Here is a 19731-nt window from a genome sequence, read left to right on the forward strand (position 1 = left end):
CAGAGAACTGAAAATTCATAGCTTTAATGTTGCACTATTGTAACCTTAAAATTATTCTTAATAGATGAATGCCAAACTATCATGTAAGAACATGCATCCCAATAATAAATGCAAAGAAATGTAAGAGCTCTTAAACCCTCTCAGGTCCACCTGAGCTCACCGTGTATTGCAGAAATCAGTGGGGTCCCCGCGCCGCTCAGGAGCACCCGGAAGGGACAGATACCACCTCCTACTGGTGCAGGGAGCGGATCAGCTCCAACACCCGGTCCCAAGTCCGTCGCACCCGAGGGCATGGCCTGGATCCTTCTTTTTTCTATCTGCTGGGCCCTGTACGCTGGCGCTGAAGTGCGTGTGAGGGCACTACGGGCCTCACCTGCAGCCTGTGGGGGAGGCATGAACGGCCCCCTGGGCGGTGCCCCCGCTTTGGGCCGAGGGCGTCCCAAAGAACCCGGGCCCTGAGAGACCACTGTCTCCCCCAGGCCCACCCCACCCGCAGTCTTACACCCGAGCAGGGGCCGAGTTCAGTGGATTCAGTGAGTTAGGAATGTCATGCAATGATCTGGATAGGATTCAAATAGATGAAAATGGAGGATCTGGTAAAACACTGGCTTCCAAACCGACAGCAGTCTAATTTGGATCCTGTGAAACGGCTGGGAAAGGATGAGTGACTGTGACTTTCTCGCTGCCCAGTGTTTTGCTGGATTAATGTAAACTGCTTTGTTTGCAGGGTTTATTGTCATCCCAAAACCAGGCCAATTCTCCAGGTGGAACTGTAGTGTAGCGACCCCTCTACTGCTCGAAAATTCTCACCCCGACACGGTCTTGAGGGAGTGACGACAACGGAGCCATGAGCTGCGCTTCAGCCACGAGCGTCAGACACTCGCGGGAGGCAGGTGTCAGCCGGAGCCGTGTGCGCATGAGCACCGCGGCGCGGGGGCTCGCTCGGCACGGCGTCCTCCGCTCACCCAAAGAAGTTGTCTCCATTTTTAAATCATTCTTTTGGGGCTGCAGTAAAAAATAAGAAATGAGATTTTTCTTGCTTTTTACTCTACGACTTAATGTAATTAAAATCTCATATATATATAGATAGATAGATAGATATGTAAATGTGTGTGTGTAAAAAACATATATAGTGTAAAATAAAATATTTCTTGGACAAGAAATTCCCTTAAATTCAACTGTTATAAATAGTACTTCACTCTGTCTGTTTTTGCACTGGTTTTTTATACCTTAGGTCAGAAGACCACCTAGAATGCACTCATAAAGAAAGTTGTTACTTTCTGACCTAAACATGTAATTCAGAAAGACAGATGCTGCAATCATAGATTTTTAAAAGTTGTTTGCACTTAAAATAGTTTAATGCTGTTAGAAAATTACTTTGACTATGGGTATAATGGCCCTCCAAGGTGTGGAGTGAAGATGCCCTTTTTAATCTGTTAACATTTATTTTAATACTGTTGTTTCCAATGCAGTCAACTCTGTATTATATGTATAAATAATGTAATTCTGCTATTGGGGGAAATGGTTACTTCACTAGTAATTTTCATCAATTAAGAGTGATATTTCTAATTCACAAAGAAAATATTAAAACTATCTTGAATATATCGTTTGCTTATCTTCTGTTAAACTGGCTTTTTTTTTTTTTTTTGAGGAAGATTAGCCCTGAGCTAACTACTGCCAGTCCTCCTCTTTTTGCTGAGGAAGCCTGGCCCTGAGCTAACATCGTGCCCATCTTCCTCTACTTTATATGTGCTTTATACCACAGCAATGGCGTGCCAAGCGGTGCCATGTCCGCACCCGGGATCGGAACCGGCGAATCCCGGGCTGCCGAGAAGCGGAACGTGCGAACTTAACCACTGCGCAACCAGGCCGGCCCAAACTGGCTCAATTTGTAATGTAATTTTTTGTTGAATTAAATGTTTAGTATGGAATTTTTTCATCCTTTTTACACCACGTTCCTCGAAGCCCTCTCCATCAGTCACGGTCCATTTTAAGACAGACTATTCAAACCGTGGCTCATCTGGAGAGTTCTTTGGCCCTGCACAGTCTCCCTGACCGTGGCCATCGCTCACGGTCTCCCCCACCGTGGCCACCCTCACAGGCAGCTGCGCACAGCCGGCGCCTGCAGCGAGTGTTTTCCGTACAGCTTCAAGTCCACCAGCGCCTCTCTTGCCATTGAAAGCCTGTGACCACGCACAACCCGGTCTCCAAGGTGAGTATGAACGTGCTTTGTTAATGACACAGTGACATGAAATGGCTAATGAAATGATGACGGGGGTTTTACTTGGTTGAAACCAGTTCACGAGCAACTTGGGACGCAGGTCACTTCCACACCTGCTTGTAGGCCCTCAGGTTACCAGAATCATAACAATGGCAATCCTCCACAGGTGGACCGTTTGAAGGTGCTTTTATTTGGTGAGCTTCAAACTATGAACTGTCGGAAACACATTTCTCTGATCACGTTGAATTTGGGGCATGTCTAACTGATCTTAAGCTAGAAAAGATGAGTACACACCTTTCCACTCGGAAGTGCCAGATGCTTGTGGAGCCCGTCACAGGGATGTGCGCTACAGTGGGCGCCTTCTGGAGAGGTGAATACTACACAATACTAAGACACCTGGGCATTTTAAGTCAAAGTGATATATCAGAATTTATGTATCATATACTTTCCAAATGACCATATTGGGTCCAGCCCGGTGGCGCAGCAGTTAAGTTTGTGCATTCCGCTTCAGTGGCCCGGGGTTTGCCAGTTTGGACCCCGGGCACGGACATGGTACTGCTTGGCACGCCATGCTGTGGTAGGCGTCCCACATGTAAAGTAGAGGAAGATGGGCACAGATGTTAGCTCAGGGCCAGTCTTCCTCAGCAAAAAGAGGAGGATTGGCGACAGATGTTAGCTCAGGGCTAATCTTCCTCAAGAAAAAGTCCTTCATATTAAAGTATTACTATGTTTTAGATAGTTGGATATTTGGTCTTTCCGTCATCTTAGTCAAAGCACTGGTTTCTAGGTGCCGTCAGTTACACAGGAAACCAACTCATAGGTTCAAAAGACCTACAAGGAAGCCACGAATATTTCTGGAGATCAGAAAGGGCTGCCCTTGAACATCAAGTCTAGAATTCTTGATTTTGTGATCCTTCTGGTTCGTCTTTTTCTGTGTACTTCTTGTGTATTTGTAGGAAACAGCAGGTGAATCTGCTTGGCAGCAGGATATCAATTATGTGTGTTAAAATTCAAGCACGGTCAGTCAGATGGCTCTTGGGCTCTGGAATGCAGCTTGCAGTCGATCATCGCTGTACAGAAGCTGTCACACGCGTCCCAGTCTGCTGTCGATGCGTCAGTCCTAGGAACGAATCTGTACTTTTATGGCTCGATTCCTAAGATTGGTCCCTGGCCCAGTGGTCCAAGATAGCTTCCAAAACCAAAGTGCCTTGTGCTGCTCCCCATCCCTGCCACCAGCACGGACGCGCAGCACTCAGCAGCCAGGCCGGCCTCCATGCCCTCACTCAGAAGCCACAGAAGGAGGCGGAAGTCGGCTCAGCTCCCCTGGTACAATTTTCCTTTGCTTTTACTTCCTGCTGTGAGCTTTCTTACATGTTTGGAGTTGGCGAGTGCGTGCTGCTGCGTGGGGACGGGTCTGAGGGAAGCCGAGAGGAGGCAGGCAATCCAGGGAGTGGAGTCGCGCTCAGCTCTGGGCCCCTGTGGCGAGCTTGCTGGCTGGTGCTGTAGCCTGGCCAAAGGAAACAGGCAGCGCGCCCAGGGGTGCCCTCACTACCAGGGGATGGCAGGGCCCAGGTCACTTGGGAGGCATTGCCTCCGCTTTTCTACTCTGTGAGCAGGTTTCCAAAGTTAACGTGCCATCAGAGTTGGAAGCCTTGGACCGAGAGGTCCGCCCACTGCCTCTGCCCACACCACCCCCAGACCCCATCTCAGCGTGGGGACAGTCGGCCCAGCGCATCCGCCCCAGACGTCCTCCTGGGCTGTGATAGGAGGGCTCAGTGCAGAAGGGTGGGCACCAGGCACTCGGCAGGTGCTCAGCAATGTGGAATGAGTGAATCTGGGTGGCAGTGGAGGAGGTGGGAGACTCCAGCCCCACTTCCCTCTGGAGTTCTGTGGCCAAAACTCAGGTGCTTCAGAAGCCATTTACTAGTGTCGCCCGGAAAGGCTGAAATGGCCTTGCTGCCTTTCTTCACAATCTTTCCAATCTGGAAGGGGCAGAGACCCTGCCAGGGCTCTGGCAGCAGGCCAGGGTGGCCTCCTGTGCCCTCTAAGCCCTGGCCAGCACCTGCCCGTTGCTGGGCCCACAGACAGGGTAGAGAGAGAGCCAGGAGTGATTTTGGCTGCCCCAGTGACTGGCTCCCCTGCTGGGAGCTGGACGGGGAGGGGGCGGGGGGCGGGGGGGGCCGGTAGCAAGCTCCTAGCAATGCAGGAAGCCCCAGGGTGGCCAATGGCTGTTCCTGCTCCCGATCTGCAGGAAAGTGGGTTTGCCCTCGTGAAGCTGATGTGGAGCCCCGCTGGGGGCTCCGCCATGGAGGCAGGTGTGCAGTGACCCGGGCCAGCTCCGCCTGCTGCGGGGCTCGCTGGAGCTGGGCTGTGGTCTCCTGCTTGTCTGCCCAGCCGGGAGGCCCCACTCTGGCTGTGCCTGATGTGCCAGACCCGACGCTGCTTCAGAGAACTTGATTCCAGAGACCAAGTCAAAACAAAAAGGGCCTCATTTTCTGGACAGGTCGTGTCCCTCAAGGGCCTGGCCTGCCCCAGAGAGCCCCCACTTGCTGCCTTGCCACAGGAAGGGACAAGTTTGCTTTCTCAAAAAGGTATGCAAAGAACTTTAAAGATGTTCCCTTCAAATTTTATAAAGGGAGCAACAGTTTTCCTAAAGACACAAACACTTGTCAGTCCTTAGAGGTGCCCTAACTCAGAGCCAGTCCTCGAGGACAGCAGCGTGCCCTCTGAGCCGCCGCCTCCGTGGGGCTGGCTTCTCCAGCAGCCTCCCCCGCCGGGCTCAGAGTGTGCGCTCACCGCCTTGCGGGTCCCTCTCTGCACCCGTCTCCTCTGGCCATCTGTCTCGCCGGTCCCTCCTGCTGCTGGGCCGCAGCACCAGCTGTGTTGGTAAAACTTTCAGCTTCCATGTGGCTGAGAACTCTCAGGTCCTCTGCAGAGGCAGAACAGCACCCTTCCTGCCCCCCAACACCACTGCCACAATGGGGCGTCCCTGAAGGCCCTCAAACGGGTTAGAGAGAAAGCTCCTTCCAACCCCTCCCCATGTGCACGCAGCTCTGAATGCCACCTAAGCTTCATTTCTGGTCTGGAACTTGCCCTTCCTGGGCTCCTTGCTCCCTCATGGCCCATACCCACAGGGTCTCCACCCGACGCGACCTCCGTGCTCACAGCCCCTCTCTCTACCCCGGCCTGTAAAATACTGGCTCCAGCCTGCCCCTCCTGTGGCTGCCACATCCACCCCACCACAGCCCAGCTGTCCTGTCACTCCTGGTTCTGCTTCACCCCTTGCTGGGTGGGCTGGAGGTGATGGCCACTGGAGAGCATGTGGAAGGGTGTCACATATCTGTCTTAAAAGAAGGAACAAGAAGACTAAGAACTAACCTGCGAAAGTGCTTTTTTTTAAACACTGTAAGTTTGAGAAGATGAGAAAAAGCAGGAACACTCAGTTATCAGGTTACATTCCAAGACAAAAAGGGGCTTCAGAGGGTTTCTTTCCTCGGCCTGGCAGCCTGGCCACTGCCTGCCCTGCTCTCTCCAGCACCACTGCTGCCTCCAGCGTTCCCATGCCACCCCCACAAGGAAAGAGGCTTCTCTCTGTGCCCAAGCTACCGTGGGGGCCCCGGAGACAAAGCTCAGGGCACCCCCAGGCCGTCAGGAAGCAGTGCTGTCTACTCACAGGAGCCGGAACGAGGCAGCCCCTGCGAAGCCTGGCGCTCCGACCTGCCCTCGTGCTCGGCCTGCCTGGCGCAGCTACGGCTCCCTGGGGGCACCGGGGCACCGAGCCCAAGCCTGCGCTTACCCCTTAGTGGTTTTTCAAGTGAAACAAAATTAAGCCGAACCAGAGTCTTCCTAACAAAATCAATTCCCCTAATAAGCCCCTAATAGCAAAAGCTAAAATACAGGAATGTATAGTCGGTACACATGTTTAACTCAGAAAATATTAAAACAAAATATTGTAATGATAGCTTATTTTTTAATAAAAATCCGGGGTCTCCAATAGTGTGACCTGGCAGCTGTAACATGCTACCACACTACCAGTGATGGACTCAAGAAGGCACAACACGCAGGGCCCGTGCTGAAACCAAGCCTAAATAATACATCATATAAATTATAATTTCTCTGTTTTGATTCACATAAAAAATTACAAAATATTCCCTGCTCCAAATTCTTAGGTGATGAAAATAAAATCAAACCCTAGAATGAGGTGGTTTTACAAATGTATTAGACTGGAACATCCAGGACAGCTGCTTCCGGGATGTGAGTACCCGTGGGCCGGCGGGCTCCAGGCCGGGTGGTGCCGCTGTCTGCGGGGCAGCCCTCACCGGGGAGGCCAGGCCTCTCCTGGAGCCCTCCATCGGCTCAGAGGCCGTCGGCCCGCTGGGCGGCTGCGCCTGCTTTCAGGCTGCAGAGTAGGCGAGCTGGCTGGAGCTGCTCAGTACCCTCCAGCTTTCCTTCCTATTGTGGGCAGGCGACACTGTCTCAGGTTGGGCTTAATGTCCTTCTGCGTATCTGTCTGTTAAAGAAAATGACACACATTCAGTGGCGGCCAGGCTGGGTGCGCGCGGCGCGCTGAGGGGTGCTAGGGAGAGAGGCTACCTTCGGGTTTGTGCCAACACACTTCAGGGGTCTCAGCACCGGGACTGTCCCGCTGGCTCCGGGCCCGAACGCTGACTGCAGCGCAGGGCTGGAGTACGAGGAGAGTTTGGTCACTCCTGAAAGCTTCAGTTTGGGCAGTTCCATCAGGCAGGCTGGTCCTTGTCTCTTGGGATGGTCCTCCTCTTGCTTTATGGACTGTTTCTTGAAATAAAACACAGGTCAGTTGAACATATGATGATGTCCCCTTTATGGAAATTAGGAAAAACAAAAGAGGTTCTTTTGCAATACTTTTGCCTAACACAATTTGACTGTGAGGTGTGACCATTCGGTGACTAGACAACAGACACTGTGTCCCAGCCACCCAAAAGGGAGGTGGACACTGGCTCATAGAGCCCCACAGTGGAGGCAAAGCCTCCACACATCAGTGCTCATGCTGAGCCCCGCCCCTCGGTGCAGCCGCTGCGGCCTGACGTGGCCTGACATCTGGGGAGGCCACACTGTGACGCTGTCATGGCGAGGGCAGCTCTCCAACGGCCAAGGCCAAGGACGCCTCTGCTCTAACTCCCTGGGGAGTCCATTGACAAACTACACCTTCAGGCCAAATCTGCCCACTGCCTGCTTTTGTGTGGCTAGTGAGCTAAGAATGGTTTTTGCATTTTTTAATAGTCGGAAAAAACTTCATGGCCTGTGAAAATTATATTAAATTTAACTTGAGTGTCCAGAGTTTTACTGAAACACAGCCCCACCATTGGTTTATGTATCGTCCACGGCACCACAGTTAAAAGAGTGGCTTGTGACAGACTTTCTGTACCACAAAGCCTAACTGGTTACAGACAGCGTGGGCCTCGGCCCTGATGGCGGGGGGCCTTTGGTGGGGTGCCAGCAGAAGTGAGCTGGTCAGACAAGCATCTGATGCGGAGGGCGGGAAGGCCGAGCAGGGACGGCAATTAGGGGGCAAAACGAGGGAGGCTAAGGCCAAAGGAGCAGGATGCCCACGGTTTAGGGCCTGAGCAGCTGGAGGGGAGCTGCCTCCATCTGGGAGGGAAGGTGCGGGGAGAAAAGCAAGTCTGGGGGGAAAGATCAGGAGATGGGGTTCAAACATTTTGCCTTTTAAAGATCCAAGTGGAGCCATCAAGCAGGTGGTGGACACAGGAGTACAGATTTCTGCAAAGCTGCCTTGTTGCATCCACAGCTCCGAGCACGGGGTGACACTCAAAGGCTGGGATGAATGCGAAATAAATGATGGAAGGGTGCACTATCACCCAGAGTCGGGGCCAGCCCATAACTGTGAACCTGGTGGGACTGAGCAAACAGGGGCCACAAGGTACGTGAAAGGAAAGGTGAAGATGTGGCAAAGTGAAGCTATTGTTTCTAAACCAAAAAGTGTGTGAAACAGTCTCTGTGACTAGACAGAGATAGTCATCTGGGACCTGCTGTGCTCGGGGGGCTGGTGGCCGAGTGGAGAAGTCATGGGCTGCCCAGGGCTGGCTAAGTGTCCTGGGCCAGTGTTTATAGCTTCTCTGTGCCCCCTGCTAGGGTCAGTCTGAGGGCACAACAAGGTGACGTCTGTGAGGTGCTTTGGCATAGAACCTGGCACATACGCACGTAAGAACCCTACCTCCCTTGTTTGGGCCTGCTCACAGGGACACTGTGGTTGACCCTTGGCTACTGTGGCAGAAAGGGCAGGAGCAAGCAGAGCCGGGCTCCCTACGTCCTAACACATGGAGACATCCACTGCCATGGTGCCAGGCCCATTTCCAGCTCACTGATTTCATCCAGTACCTGCTTTCTGCCCTCCTTTGAAATTTGCCAGTTGTTACTGAGTAGTTGAGGTGCCACGGGGCGCTCTGGAAGGAAGGCCTTTCTGTGGCTTGTCAGAGACTGCTTCTCAGTTGCCCTACAGGGAAGAAGAGAGGAGGGAACGCCTCCCCTGAGAGCCCGCACAGCACAACTGCTTGGTCGCCCGCTCTGGCTCCAGATTTGTCTATTGTGTGCATTGTCACTACTTCTTTTCCACGTGAACTATCCTGAGGAGCGTTTTTCCTTTTCTGTCTCAGCCTGACAGTCTGTGGGCCAGGAGCAGAGAGGCCTCTGTGAACCATGGGCACTGCCCTGCCACAGGCTCACAGCCCCGCCCAGTGACTCGAGGTTTGGGTCAGACGTCACCTCCATGGTCACACAGGCGGGAGTGGACAGAGGTGTGGAGTTAGATGCCCTCAGGGCAGCTGCCATTCGACACACTCTCAAACCTTACAGCGGGTTGACCTGTTTTACAGGGATGTGTGTGGGCTCCTCCCCGGGTCTTAACAACTGGAGCCTTGGCATCAATCACAAAGCAGCTACAAAGCCCTCCTTACACCCTGTTGTGGAGCCACTAACTGCCTCCTTTTGGGAGGATATACCAGAAAAGAGCAAGGCGTGGGTTCCTAGAAGCGCTGACACTGTTCAGCACAGAGGGAGCTGCTCCCAGGAACCACGTGCCCCAGCATGTGCCCCACGGCTCTCACCAGCCAGCTCCTGCGGCCGCGCAGAAACCCGCCAGCGAGCCTACCTCTGCTCGTGGAAGTAGGGATGCTGCAGGGCCTGGTGGGCAGTGATTCTCTCATCGGGATCATAGGCCACCATTGCGTGCAGGAGGGAGAGGCACTGTGGGGACACGGTGGCTGTCAGTAGAGGTATTCCTGATCCCTTTTTAAAAGGAAAATCAAAACTCATAGCTCTCGACCTGTATTAAAAGCCCAATGATAATAAACAATCATGCCATTATATAGAGCACTTGGCTGGTCCACAGTCATGACTCTACAGTTGTCCAAACCCATAGAACGTACAACACAAGAGTGGGCCCTCCTGGACACTGTGATAACGACATGTCAGTGTTGGCTCATCAACTCTAACAGGTGGGCCACTCTAGTGCCGATGCTGACGGTGGGGGAGGCTGTGCAAGTATGGGGCCAGGCAGCACACAGGAAACCTCTGCACTCTCCACTCAGTTTTGCTATGAACCTGAACCTACTCTAAAAAATGGTCCATTTTTTAAAAAAGAAGAATACTTTTTCTCGAAAAGACTAATATCACATTTCCACCTGAGAGGAATGAAATAAAGTTTAAAAAAAGAAAAAGAAAGAATCCTAAAATAATTGTCATCTCCTTACCTTCCTAGGGTCTGGGAGGTGCTAGGTTCTGCCTGCCCACCTCAGCCCAGGGGCCCTCCCTCCCCACTCCCCAGCCTCAGCTTCATCTTTGACAAAAACAAAACCCTAACGACTGCTGGTCTGGGTGCCAGCGTGGACAGTAACGCTGGGTGACGGTTGCATGAAGTCCTCGCTGCAGAGCTGGTGCTTGGGTCCCTTTTTCACCCACCAGCCTCTAAGTCCCGTGTAAATATTCAGGGCACAGACCCTCACCAAGACTGTGAGAATCCTTCCGTGATGCTTGAGGGAGAGTGCACCTTGGGGGGCCCCAGGGGTGACAGCTCTGTCTGAGCAGCCACTATGCTAGTGCCTCAAGGTAAGTGGAGCACTTCAGTGGCAACGGGGACCCAAGTGGACTGAGGGGCTGCAAGGGCAACAGAGGCACAGCCTGGCCCCACCCTCAACTTGCTCGCACCACTAGCCCTGGCAGGGGGCGACTCCACGTGGGACTCTTGGGGGCACACCACACTTACTGTTTGAACTTGGTGAGGGTCTTCTCAGCAGGCGTGCCAATGACCTCATGGATTTTTGAGATCTGGTCCAGCTCATTGGCTCCAGGGAAGAGGGGCTGCAGACTGGAAGGGCATGACAAGGGGCTTTGGTTAGGACAGGCCGTGGCCCTGTTCATCCTGGCTAGTCTCCCTGCACCGGATGGCTCACTCACAGGGAAACTCGAGGAAACAATCCTCCCACTAGATGGTAATCCTCGAAGCCAACAGATTTCCATCCCCCTTCTACTTAGGCCTTTCTGCTTCTACTTCATCAGCAGGCCCTACGTGTCCTTCTAAGAGACAGAGCCACACTCCTGTGTGTGTGACACCATGGAGTCTCTGCAGTGAAATGTGAACACTCACACTGACTGCAATCCATAATCTCCATGCCAAGCCTCCTGATGGCCGAGGTAAGTTTGCTGACAAAAATCCAGGGCGGGGAAGGTCAGGTTTTATCAACAAATGAGTTCCAAGAAAGCTCATTTTTGGAGCTTTTACGGATTTTGGATAAAAGATTTTAGATCTATATGAATAAATTGAATTCATATTACAAGCCACGAAGAAGAGTTTGAAAAATATAGCTCTGATAGTAAGACTAGCTTCTATTCAGGAAGATAGCAACACCTTACGGCTACAGGAGAGAAGAAGAAAAGGCAGGGGAGCAGGAAACAGCTCTGACGTGGAGGAAGCATGACAAAGACAGCACAATTTAATGACAGAGTCACAGCAGGATGCTGTGCTGACTAGATGCCAACAGCCATCATGTTCTTAACATTTAAGTCCTTCAACACTGTTCCAAATTAGTTAAAAGGATTTTGGCACATGAGAAAGGATTTTCTGTTGGCACTTTTAGCTTCAGTGAAATCGCCACTCAGCTTTCCAAAAATAACAAGTCAATGGATCATTGAAAAAATTAAAGAAGAAATCAAAAATAACAAAGTCAAGGAGTGACGTCAGCAACATGGCAGAATGAACTTGCCCAGGATTCTCTCCCTTCCAACACACAAGGAAAAGGGACATCCATATTCCAACAGAGGACATCCTAACACAACACAAACACGTCAGAGAGACACATGTGGCCACATGATGGAGGGCGGAGAGGCTGGAGACCCCTCAGAAGAGCTGGAACGGGGTAAGAGAAGAGTTTGCTCCCTCCCCTAATAGACTGCAATCTGTGACTGCAGGAGGCCTCCAAGAGGGAAGGAATGGGGGAGGGGACATTCGCTCCTGGGAACATCAAGGACTCTGTAGGGCCCTCGCAGCCCAGAGGGAAGGCCTCTACTGGGGCAAGGGCTTTTGCAAGGGGTGACCTCATCAAGCCAACACCCCAGGAGAGCAGATAGCAAGAGCAGAGTGAGAAAGCCCCAAGAGCACGCAGGAGAAAGTACCCACCCTGCGCCCACTCCACTGCCTGGGATCTTGGCTTAAGGCAGAGCACTCAGCATACATGGCTCTTGACCCCCACCCAGTGACGATAGGCATTAACTGCAATCAAATAATATCAGAATGCCTAAGACCAGAGCCACCCCGTGTAGGAATACCAAACATTATATCAAATCTCCAGACCAGAGAGAAAACGACAAGTACCCAGAATTCAGTCCTGAGGACACAGAAATATGTAATCTAAATGACAATGAATTCAAAATAGCTATCATCAAAAAACTCAACAAGGTAAAAGAACATAGAGAAACAATTCAACGAGTTCAGGAGCTACTTCACAAGAGAGATTGAAACTATAAAGAAGAATCAATCAGAAATATTAGAGATGACACAGTGGAAGAGATAAAACAAAATACAGATTCCCTGAACACTCAAGTGGACATAATAGAGGAGTGTATCAGCAAAATCGAAGACAGACATGTTGAAATGCTCCAGACAGAGGAGGAGAGAAAACTAAGACTAAAAAGAAATGAAGAAAATCTCCAAGAAATACCCAACTCAATTAGGAAATGCAACATAAGAATTACGGGTATTCCAGAAAGAAAAGAGGAGAATGGAGCAGAAAGCGTGTTCAAAGAAATAATAGCAGAGAACTTCCCAAACCTAGGGAAAGAGATGGAAATCCGTGTAGAAGAGGCTTCCAGATCTCCTAGATATGTCAAAGACCTACTGCAAGGCATATAGTAGTAAAACTGGCAAAAATGAATGACAAAGAAAGAATACTAGGGGCAGCAAGGCAGAAGAAAATAACCTACAAAGGAACCGCTATCAGGCTTTCAGTGGATTTCTCTGCAGAAACCTTACAAGCTAGGAGAGAATAGAATGACATATTCAAATCTTTGAAAGACAAAAACTTTCAGCCAAGAATACTCTATCCAGCAAAAATATCCTTCAGATATGATAGAGAAATAAAAACTTTCCCAGACAAACAAAAGCTAAGGGAGTTCATAGCCACAAGACCTTCCCTACAAGAAATGCTCAAGAAAGCCTTCATATCTGGAAAAAAAAAAAAGTGGAGAAAGGGGTTACAAAGCATGGAGTAAGGAGATAAATACATAGACAGAATCAGAATAGGATAGCAAATACTCAAGTATAGCATTAAAGATAAAGGGAAGGAAAACACCAAAACCAAAGATAATCTTGTCATTTTAACCACAAACTCATAACACAAAATGGAATAAGATGTGAGAAAAACAGCTTAGGAGGGGAGGAGGAAAGGGACTGAATGAGTTCAGACTAAGGAAATAAGAGGCCATCAGAAAATGGACTATCTTTATACACAAGATTCTGAATACAAACTTCATGGTAACCATTAAACAAAAAAGCAGAACAGAAACACAAATAATAAATAAGGTGAAAACAAACACATCATAAAAAACTACATAACTCAATGGATAGACCAAAACACACAGGACAAGAAACAAAGGAAATGCATGAGTGATAAAATAACAGCATTAAGCCCTTGTATATCGATAATCACACTAAACGTAAATGGATTGAATTCTCCAATAAAAAGTCACAGAGTGGCGAGATGGATTAAAGAATAAGACCCAAGAATATGCTGCCTCCAGGAAACACATCTCAGCTCCCATGACAAACACAGGCTCAGAGTGAAGGGATGGAAGACGATACTCCAAGCTAATGGCAAACAAAAGAAAGCAGGTGTTGCAATACTTATATCAGACAAAGTAGACTTCAAGATAAGACAGGTAAAGAGAGACAAAGAGGGGCAGTAGATAACGATCAAAGGGACACTCCATCAAGAAGACATAACACTTATAAATATCTATGCACCAAACACAGGAGCACCCAAGTTCATAAAGCAACTATTAACAAGCCTAAAAGAAGATAATAATAACACAATAATAGTAGGAGACCTCAACACTCCACTCACATCAATGAACAGATCATCCAGACAGAAAATCAACAAGGAAACAGTGGAATTCAATGAAAAGCTAAGCCAGTTGGACTTAATAGACATATATAGAACACTCCATCCAAAAACAGCAGAATACACATTCTTCTCAAGTGCGCATGGAACATTCTCAAGGAAAGACCATATGTTGGGAAACAAGGCAAGCCTCAATAAATTTAAGAAAATTGAAGTAATAACAAGCGTCTTTTCTGATCACAATGCTATAAAGCTAGAAATTAAAATTACAAGAAAAAAGCTGAGAAAGGCACAAGGATGTGGAGACTAAACAACATGCTATTGAACAAGCAATGGATCACTGAAGAAACTAAGGAGAAATCAAAAAATATCTGGAAACAAATGAAAATGACAACATTCCATACCAACTCATATGGGATACAGCAAAAGCCGTATGAAGAGGGAAATTCTTCACAATACAGGCACACCTTAACAAAAAAAAATCCCAAATAAGCAATTTCAAATTAGATCTAACTGAATTAGAAAAAGAACAAACAAAGCCCAAAGTCAGCAGAAGGAGAGAAATAATAAAATTAGAGCAGAAATAAATGCCATTGAAACAAAAAAGGCTGTAGAAAGGATCAATGAAACAAAGAGCTGGTTCTTTGAGAAGATAAATAAAATTGACAAACCCCTAGCCAGACTCACAAAGAAAAAAAGAGAGAAAGCTCAGAAAAACAAAATTAGAAATGAAAGAGGAGAAATAACAATGGACACCACAGAAATACAACAGATTATAAGAGAATATGATGAAAAACTCTATGCCAACAAAATGGATAATCTAGAGGAAATGGATAAATTCCTAGATTCTTACAACCTCCCAAAGCTGATTCAAGAAGAAACAGATAATCTGAGTAGACCAATCACAAGGAAAGAGATTGAATCAGTAATCAAAAGCATCCCAAAGAATAAAAGCCCAGGACCAGATGGCTTCCCTGGGGAATTCTACCGAACTTTGAGAGAGGATTTAATACCCATCCTTCTCAAGCTATTCCAAAAAATTAGGGAAGATAGAACACTTCCTAACACATTCTACAAGGCCAACATCACTCTGATACAAAAGCCTGACAAAGACAACACACAAAAGGAAAACTACAGACCAATATTGCTGATGAACATAGATGCAAAAATCCTCTACAAAATCTTGGCAACCCAAATTCAGCATTACATCAAAAGGATCATACATCATGATCAAGTGGATTCACACCAGGGACACTGGGATGGTCCAACATCTGCAAATCAATCAACGTGATACACCACATTAACAAAATGAGGAATAAAAACTACATGATCATCTCAATAGATGCAGAGAAAGCATTTGACAAGATCCAACAGCCATTTATAATAAAACTCTTAACAAAATGGGGATAGAAGGAAATTACCTCAACATCATAAAGGCCATATATGACAAACCCACAGCCAACATCATACTCAATGGGCAAGGACTGAGCACCATCCCCCTGAGAACAGGAACAAGAGAAGGATGCCCACTATCACCACTCTTATTTAACATAGTACTGGAGGTTTTGGCCAGAGCAATTAGGCAAGAGAAAGAAATAAAAGGAATCCAATTAGGGAGTGAAGAAGTGATATCCTTGCTGTTTGCAGACGACATGATCTTTTATATAGAAAATGCTAAAGAACCCATCAGAAAACTATTAGAAATAATTATCAAGTACAGTAAAGTAGCAGGGTACAAAATTAACTTACAAAAATCAGTTGGTTTTCTATACTCTAATAACAAACTTACAGAAGAGAACTCAAGAATACAACTCCATTTACAATCGCAACTAAAAGAATCAAGTACCTAGGAATAAATTTAACCAAAGAGGTGAAGGACTTATACAATGAAAGCTATGAGGTATTACTGAAAGAAATTGATAATGACATAAAGAGATGGAAAGAGATTCCATGCGCATGGATTGGAAGAATAAACATAGTTAAAATATCCATACTACCCAAAGCAATCTACAGATTCAATGCAATCCCAATCAGAATCCCAATGACATTCTTCATGGAAACAGAATAAAGTATCCTACAATTCATACGGGGTAACCAAAGACCCCGAATAGCTAAAGCAATCTTGAGAAATAAGAACAAAGCTGGAGGCATCACAATCCCTGACTTCAAAATGTACTACAAAGCCATAGTGACCAAAACAGCATGGTACTGGTACAAAAACAGGCACACAGATCAATGGAACAGAACTGAAAGCCCAGAAATAAAACCACACATCTACGGACAGCTAATCTTCGACAAAGGTGCCAAGAACATGCAATGAAGAAAAGACAGTGTCTTCAATAAATGGTGTTGGGAAAACTGGACAGCCACATGCAAAAGAATGAAAGTAGACCACTATCTCATGCCATACACAAAAACAAACTCAAAATGGATTGAAGACTTGAAGATAAGTTCTGAAACCATAAAACTCCTGGAAGATAATATAGGTAATACACTCTTTGACAATGAACTTAAAAGGATCTTTTCTCAGACAAGGGAAACAAAAGAAAAAATAAACAAGTGGGACTTCATCAGACTAAAGAGCTTCTGCAAGGCAAAAGAAATTAGATTAAAACAAAAAGACAACCCACCAACTGGGAGAAAATATTTGCAAATCATATATCCAACAAGAGGTTAATCTCCATAATACATAAGGAACTCACACAACTGAACACTCAAAAAACAAACAGCCCAATCAAAAAATGGGCAGAGGAGATGAACAGATGTTTTTCCAAAGAAGATATACAGACGGCTGATAAACACATGAAAAGATGTTCAACATCACTTATAAGCAGGGAAATGCAAATCAAAACTACACTAAGATACCACCTTACACCTGTTAAAATGGCTATAATCACTAAAACTAAAACTAAAACTAACAAATGTTGGAGACGGTGTGGAGAAGGGAACCCTCATACACTGCTGTTGGGAGTGCAAACTGGTGCAGCCACTATGGAAAACTGTATGGAGATGCCTCAAAACACTAAAAATAGAAATATCCTATGACCCAGCTATCCCACTACTGGGTATCTACCCAAACAACTTGAAATCAACAATCCAAAGTGATATATGCCCCCCTGTGTTCATTGCAGTACTACTGACAATAGCCAAGACATGGAAACAACCCAAGTGCCCATCGACTGATGACTGGATAAAGAAGATGTGGTATATATACAATGGAATACCGCTCAGCCATAGAAAAGACAAAATCCTCCCATTTGCAACAACGTGGATGGACCTGGAGGGAATTATGCTAAGTGAAATAAGCCAGACTGAGAAAGACAAACATCAGATGATTTCAGCCACATGTGGAATATGACCAAACACATGGACAAAGAAAACAGTTCAGTGGTTACCAGGGAAAGGGGGTTTGGGGGGGAGCACAGGGGATGAAGGGGAGCACTTGCGTGGTGACACACAAGAAATAATGTACAACTGAAATCTCACATTGATGCAAACTATTATGAACTTAATAAAAATTTTTAAAAAATAAAGTCAATTATCAATACGAATGATCTAGAATCAAAACAAAGTGAGTCCTGAAGTGCACGTATGTCTGTAGTTATGACGTTGTGAGTCAAGGAGGCAGAGGAGACCTGGGGCCCTGCCTATGCTGGGTCTACTGTTCTGATACACGTCACTCGGATGTTCAATTCACCTGCCCGTCCTTAATGATCCACTATGAGCAGGAAGGGGCTGCCCCAATCCCTCCTTGGGCTTCTTCAGCATGACCCCCTGCTCACCTCTGAGTGGGACAAGCCCTCCTCCCTTCTTCCCGGGCCACTGCTCCGTCCAGTGTAAAGCCCAAAGGCTGGGGGGTGTGGAGGCCAGGGAGGACGGTTAGGATTGGGGCTTTCTAGAGTCCAGCTGTGCCAGAAGGTGACTCATCCTCACACCTGGGGCCAGAGGACCCTCTTTGATATGACTGGACCTCTTAGGGTAGGCCCTAGGGGACCACCTGCTCACACCTCCCCATGGAGGTGGCAGTAAAGACGTTTCCACTCTGTTCCTGAACTGGGTAATCAATCATTTCACTGATGATGCCAAATAAAGAGGCCCATCGACCCAGGGCCCGGATGTGCCGGTGGAAAGAGGTAACTGATGGTATTCTGTTCTCAAGGAAAAGTATGTGACAAAAAGTAAAATGAAAGCCTAGTAAATTTTCTGTGAAGTTAAAAAACAAACAACAGAATGACTATAAAATCTGTATTGTAAAGGAAGGGGCCTGGCATGAAGCCACTCAGTCGGCTGAGCCTTGTGACCTGCCTTAGGACACTGACACAGAGAGGTCCATCTGCCCCAGGGGGTTCTCAGCCCTGAGGCAGCCTCAGGGCTACCTGGTGATCTCGTAGAACACACAGCCAGCACTCCACAGGTCCATTTTGTAGGTGTAGAACCCATCGGTGAGGAGACACTCTGGGGCCCGGTACCAGCGGGTAGAGATATATTCTGTGTACGGCTGCTTGGAATAGACACTCCGGCAGGACCCAAAGTCCCCTAATTTCAGGACATCCTGCTGCAAGGGGGCAGAAAAGCAGTGACAAATAATGTCATATAAAGCAGCTCTTGTAATACAAATTATTTCAAATATTTACTTATATACTAACAAGAAAATTACTAGCATCTACACTAGCTTATAAAACACAAATTACTGGCTTTATAAGCACCTGAAAGTGCCTCTAACAGACGCAGAAGTGGTGTTTGTGCTCGTGGAGCATGTTTACAAACGTTCTGGCTAGGTTTTACAAGCATTCCCAAATGTCACAGGCTTGGGATCTCCTGTCACAGTGTGAGTCTAGAACGTAATTATACACTGCAGCCATAGCGCTGTTAGGCCTTGCACTTCCAGCACCGTCCAGCTCTGCCGGCAGCTTCGTCCTCTGCTCAGGGGCAGCTCAGGGCTGGCTCACGTCACATGGCTCTTTGGAGCAAGTCAGACATACCAGGGAAACAGGTTTTGAGATATTTCTTCCATTTTCTTTACCCCTCACATTCAGGTAATAAAATACAGGCTGTTAATGAATTTGGAGCTTGGGCACCTACAGCTACAGGATCATTAAACATAGCACATGTCTTAGCCAGATTATCAAGAAACCTCATTCTAATGGCCTTTTACCTCTGTTCCCATTACCCAATACATCATGTGGGGCTTTCAACAAAAATTATAAGGCACGTTAAAAGGCAAGAAAAAACACAGTCTGAAGAGACAAAGCAAGCATCAGAACCAGACTCAGATATGGCACAGACTTTAGAATTTTAGACTTAGGGAATTTAAAATAAATATGATTAATTTGTTAATGGTTCCAATGGAAAAAATAAACAACATCCAAGTTCAGATGGGAAATGAAAGCAGAAAGATGAAAATTCTAACAAAGAATCAAAAGGAAACACTAGAAATAAAAACACTTTAAAAGAAATAAAAAATGACTTTGATAGGCTCATCAACAGACTAAACACAGCCAAGGAAAGAATCAATGAGCCGGAAGAGGTGCCACCAGAAACTTCCCCTACTGAAATGCAAAGAGAAAAAAGAATGGTAAAACCAGAACAGAACGTTCAAGAACTGTGGGACAATTTCAAAAGGTGCGCCTACTACACCATGGACAAATCACAAAATAACGATGCTGAGCGAAGAAGCCAGAGCAAAAGAGAGTACATACTATATAATTCTATTTATAGAAAATTCTAGAAAATGAAAACTAATTTATAATGACAAAAATCAGTCTTTGCCTGGGCACAAGGGATGGAGAGAGAGGGCTTACCAAAGAGCATGAGGACACTTTTGGGGGGTGACAGATTTGTTCGTTAACTTGACTGTGGTGATGGCTTCGTGGGTGTACACATGCACCAGAACTTACCACGCTG

The 19731-nt window shown here is 47.2% G+C and overlaps 1 protein-coding gene across 9 annotated transcripts in view; it reads right to left on the reverse strand.

Annotated features, from left to right (window-relative positions):
- The window catches only part of MOK (MOK protein kinase), a 71625-nt gene continuing 51894 nt past the window's right edge, over window positions 1–19731 (reverse strand). For 4 of the 9 annotated variants that reach the window (XM_014854525.3, XM_070514378.1, XM_070514379.1 and 1 more), the window contains 6 exons: window positions 18204–18382; window positions 10479–10580; window positions 9366–9539; window positions 8597–8711; window positions 6815–7015; window positions 6174–6731 (listed from right to left, as the gene is read on the reverse strand). In XM_014854525.3, the coding sequence (XP_014710011.1) occupies window positions 6651–6731; window positions 6815–7015; window positions 8597–8711; window positions 9366–9539; window positions 10479–10580; window positions 18204–18382 (852 nt within the window). In that variant the 3' untranslated portion in view covers window positions 6174–6650. Of the gene's footprint in view, window positions 1006–6173; window positions 6732–6814; window positions 7016–8596; window positions 8712–9365; window positions 9540–10478; window positions 10581–18203; window positions 18383–19731 lie in introns of those variants that run through there. The other 5 variants (XM_070514373.1, XM_070514377.1, XM_070514374.1 and 2 more) reach the window with 4 other exon arrangements.

This window comes from Equus asinus, chromosome 7, assembly GCF_041296235.1.
Source record: "Equus asinus isolate D_3611 breed Donkey chromosome 7, EquAss-T2T_v2, whole genome shotgun sequence".
NCBI classification, from domain to species: Eukaryota; Metazoa; Chordata; class Mammalia; order Perissodactyla; family Equidae; genus Equus; species Equus asinus.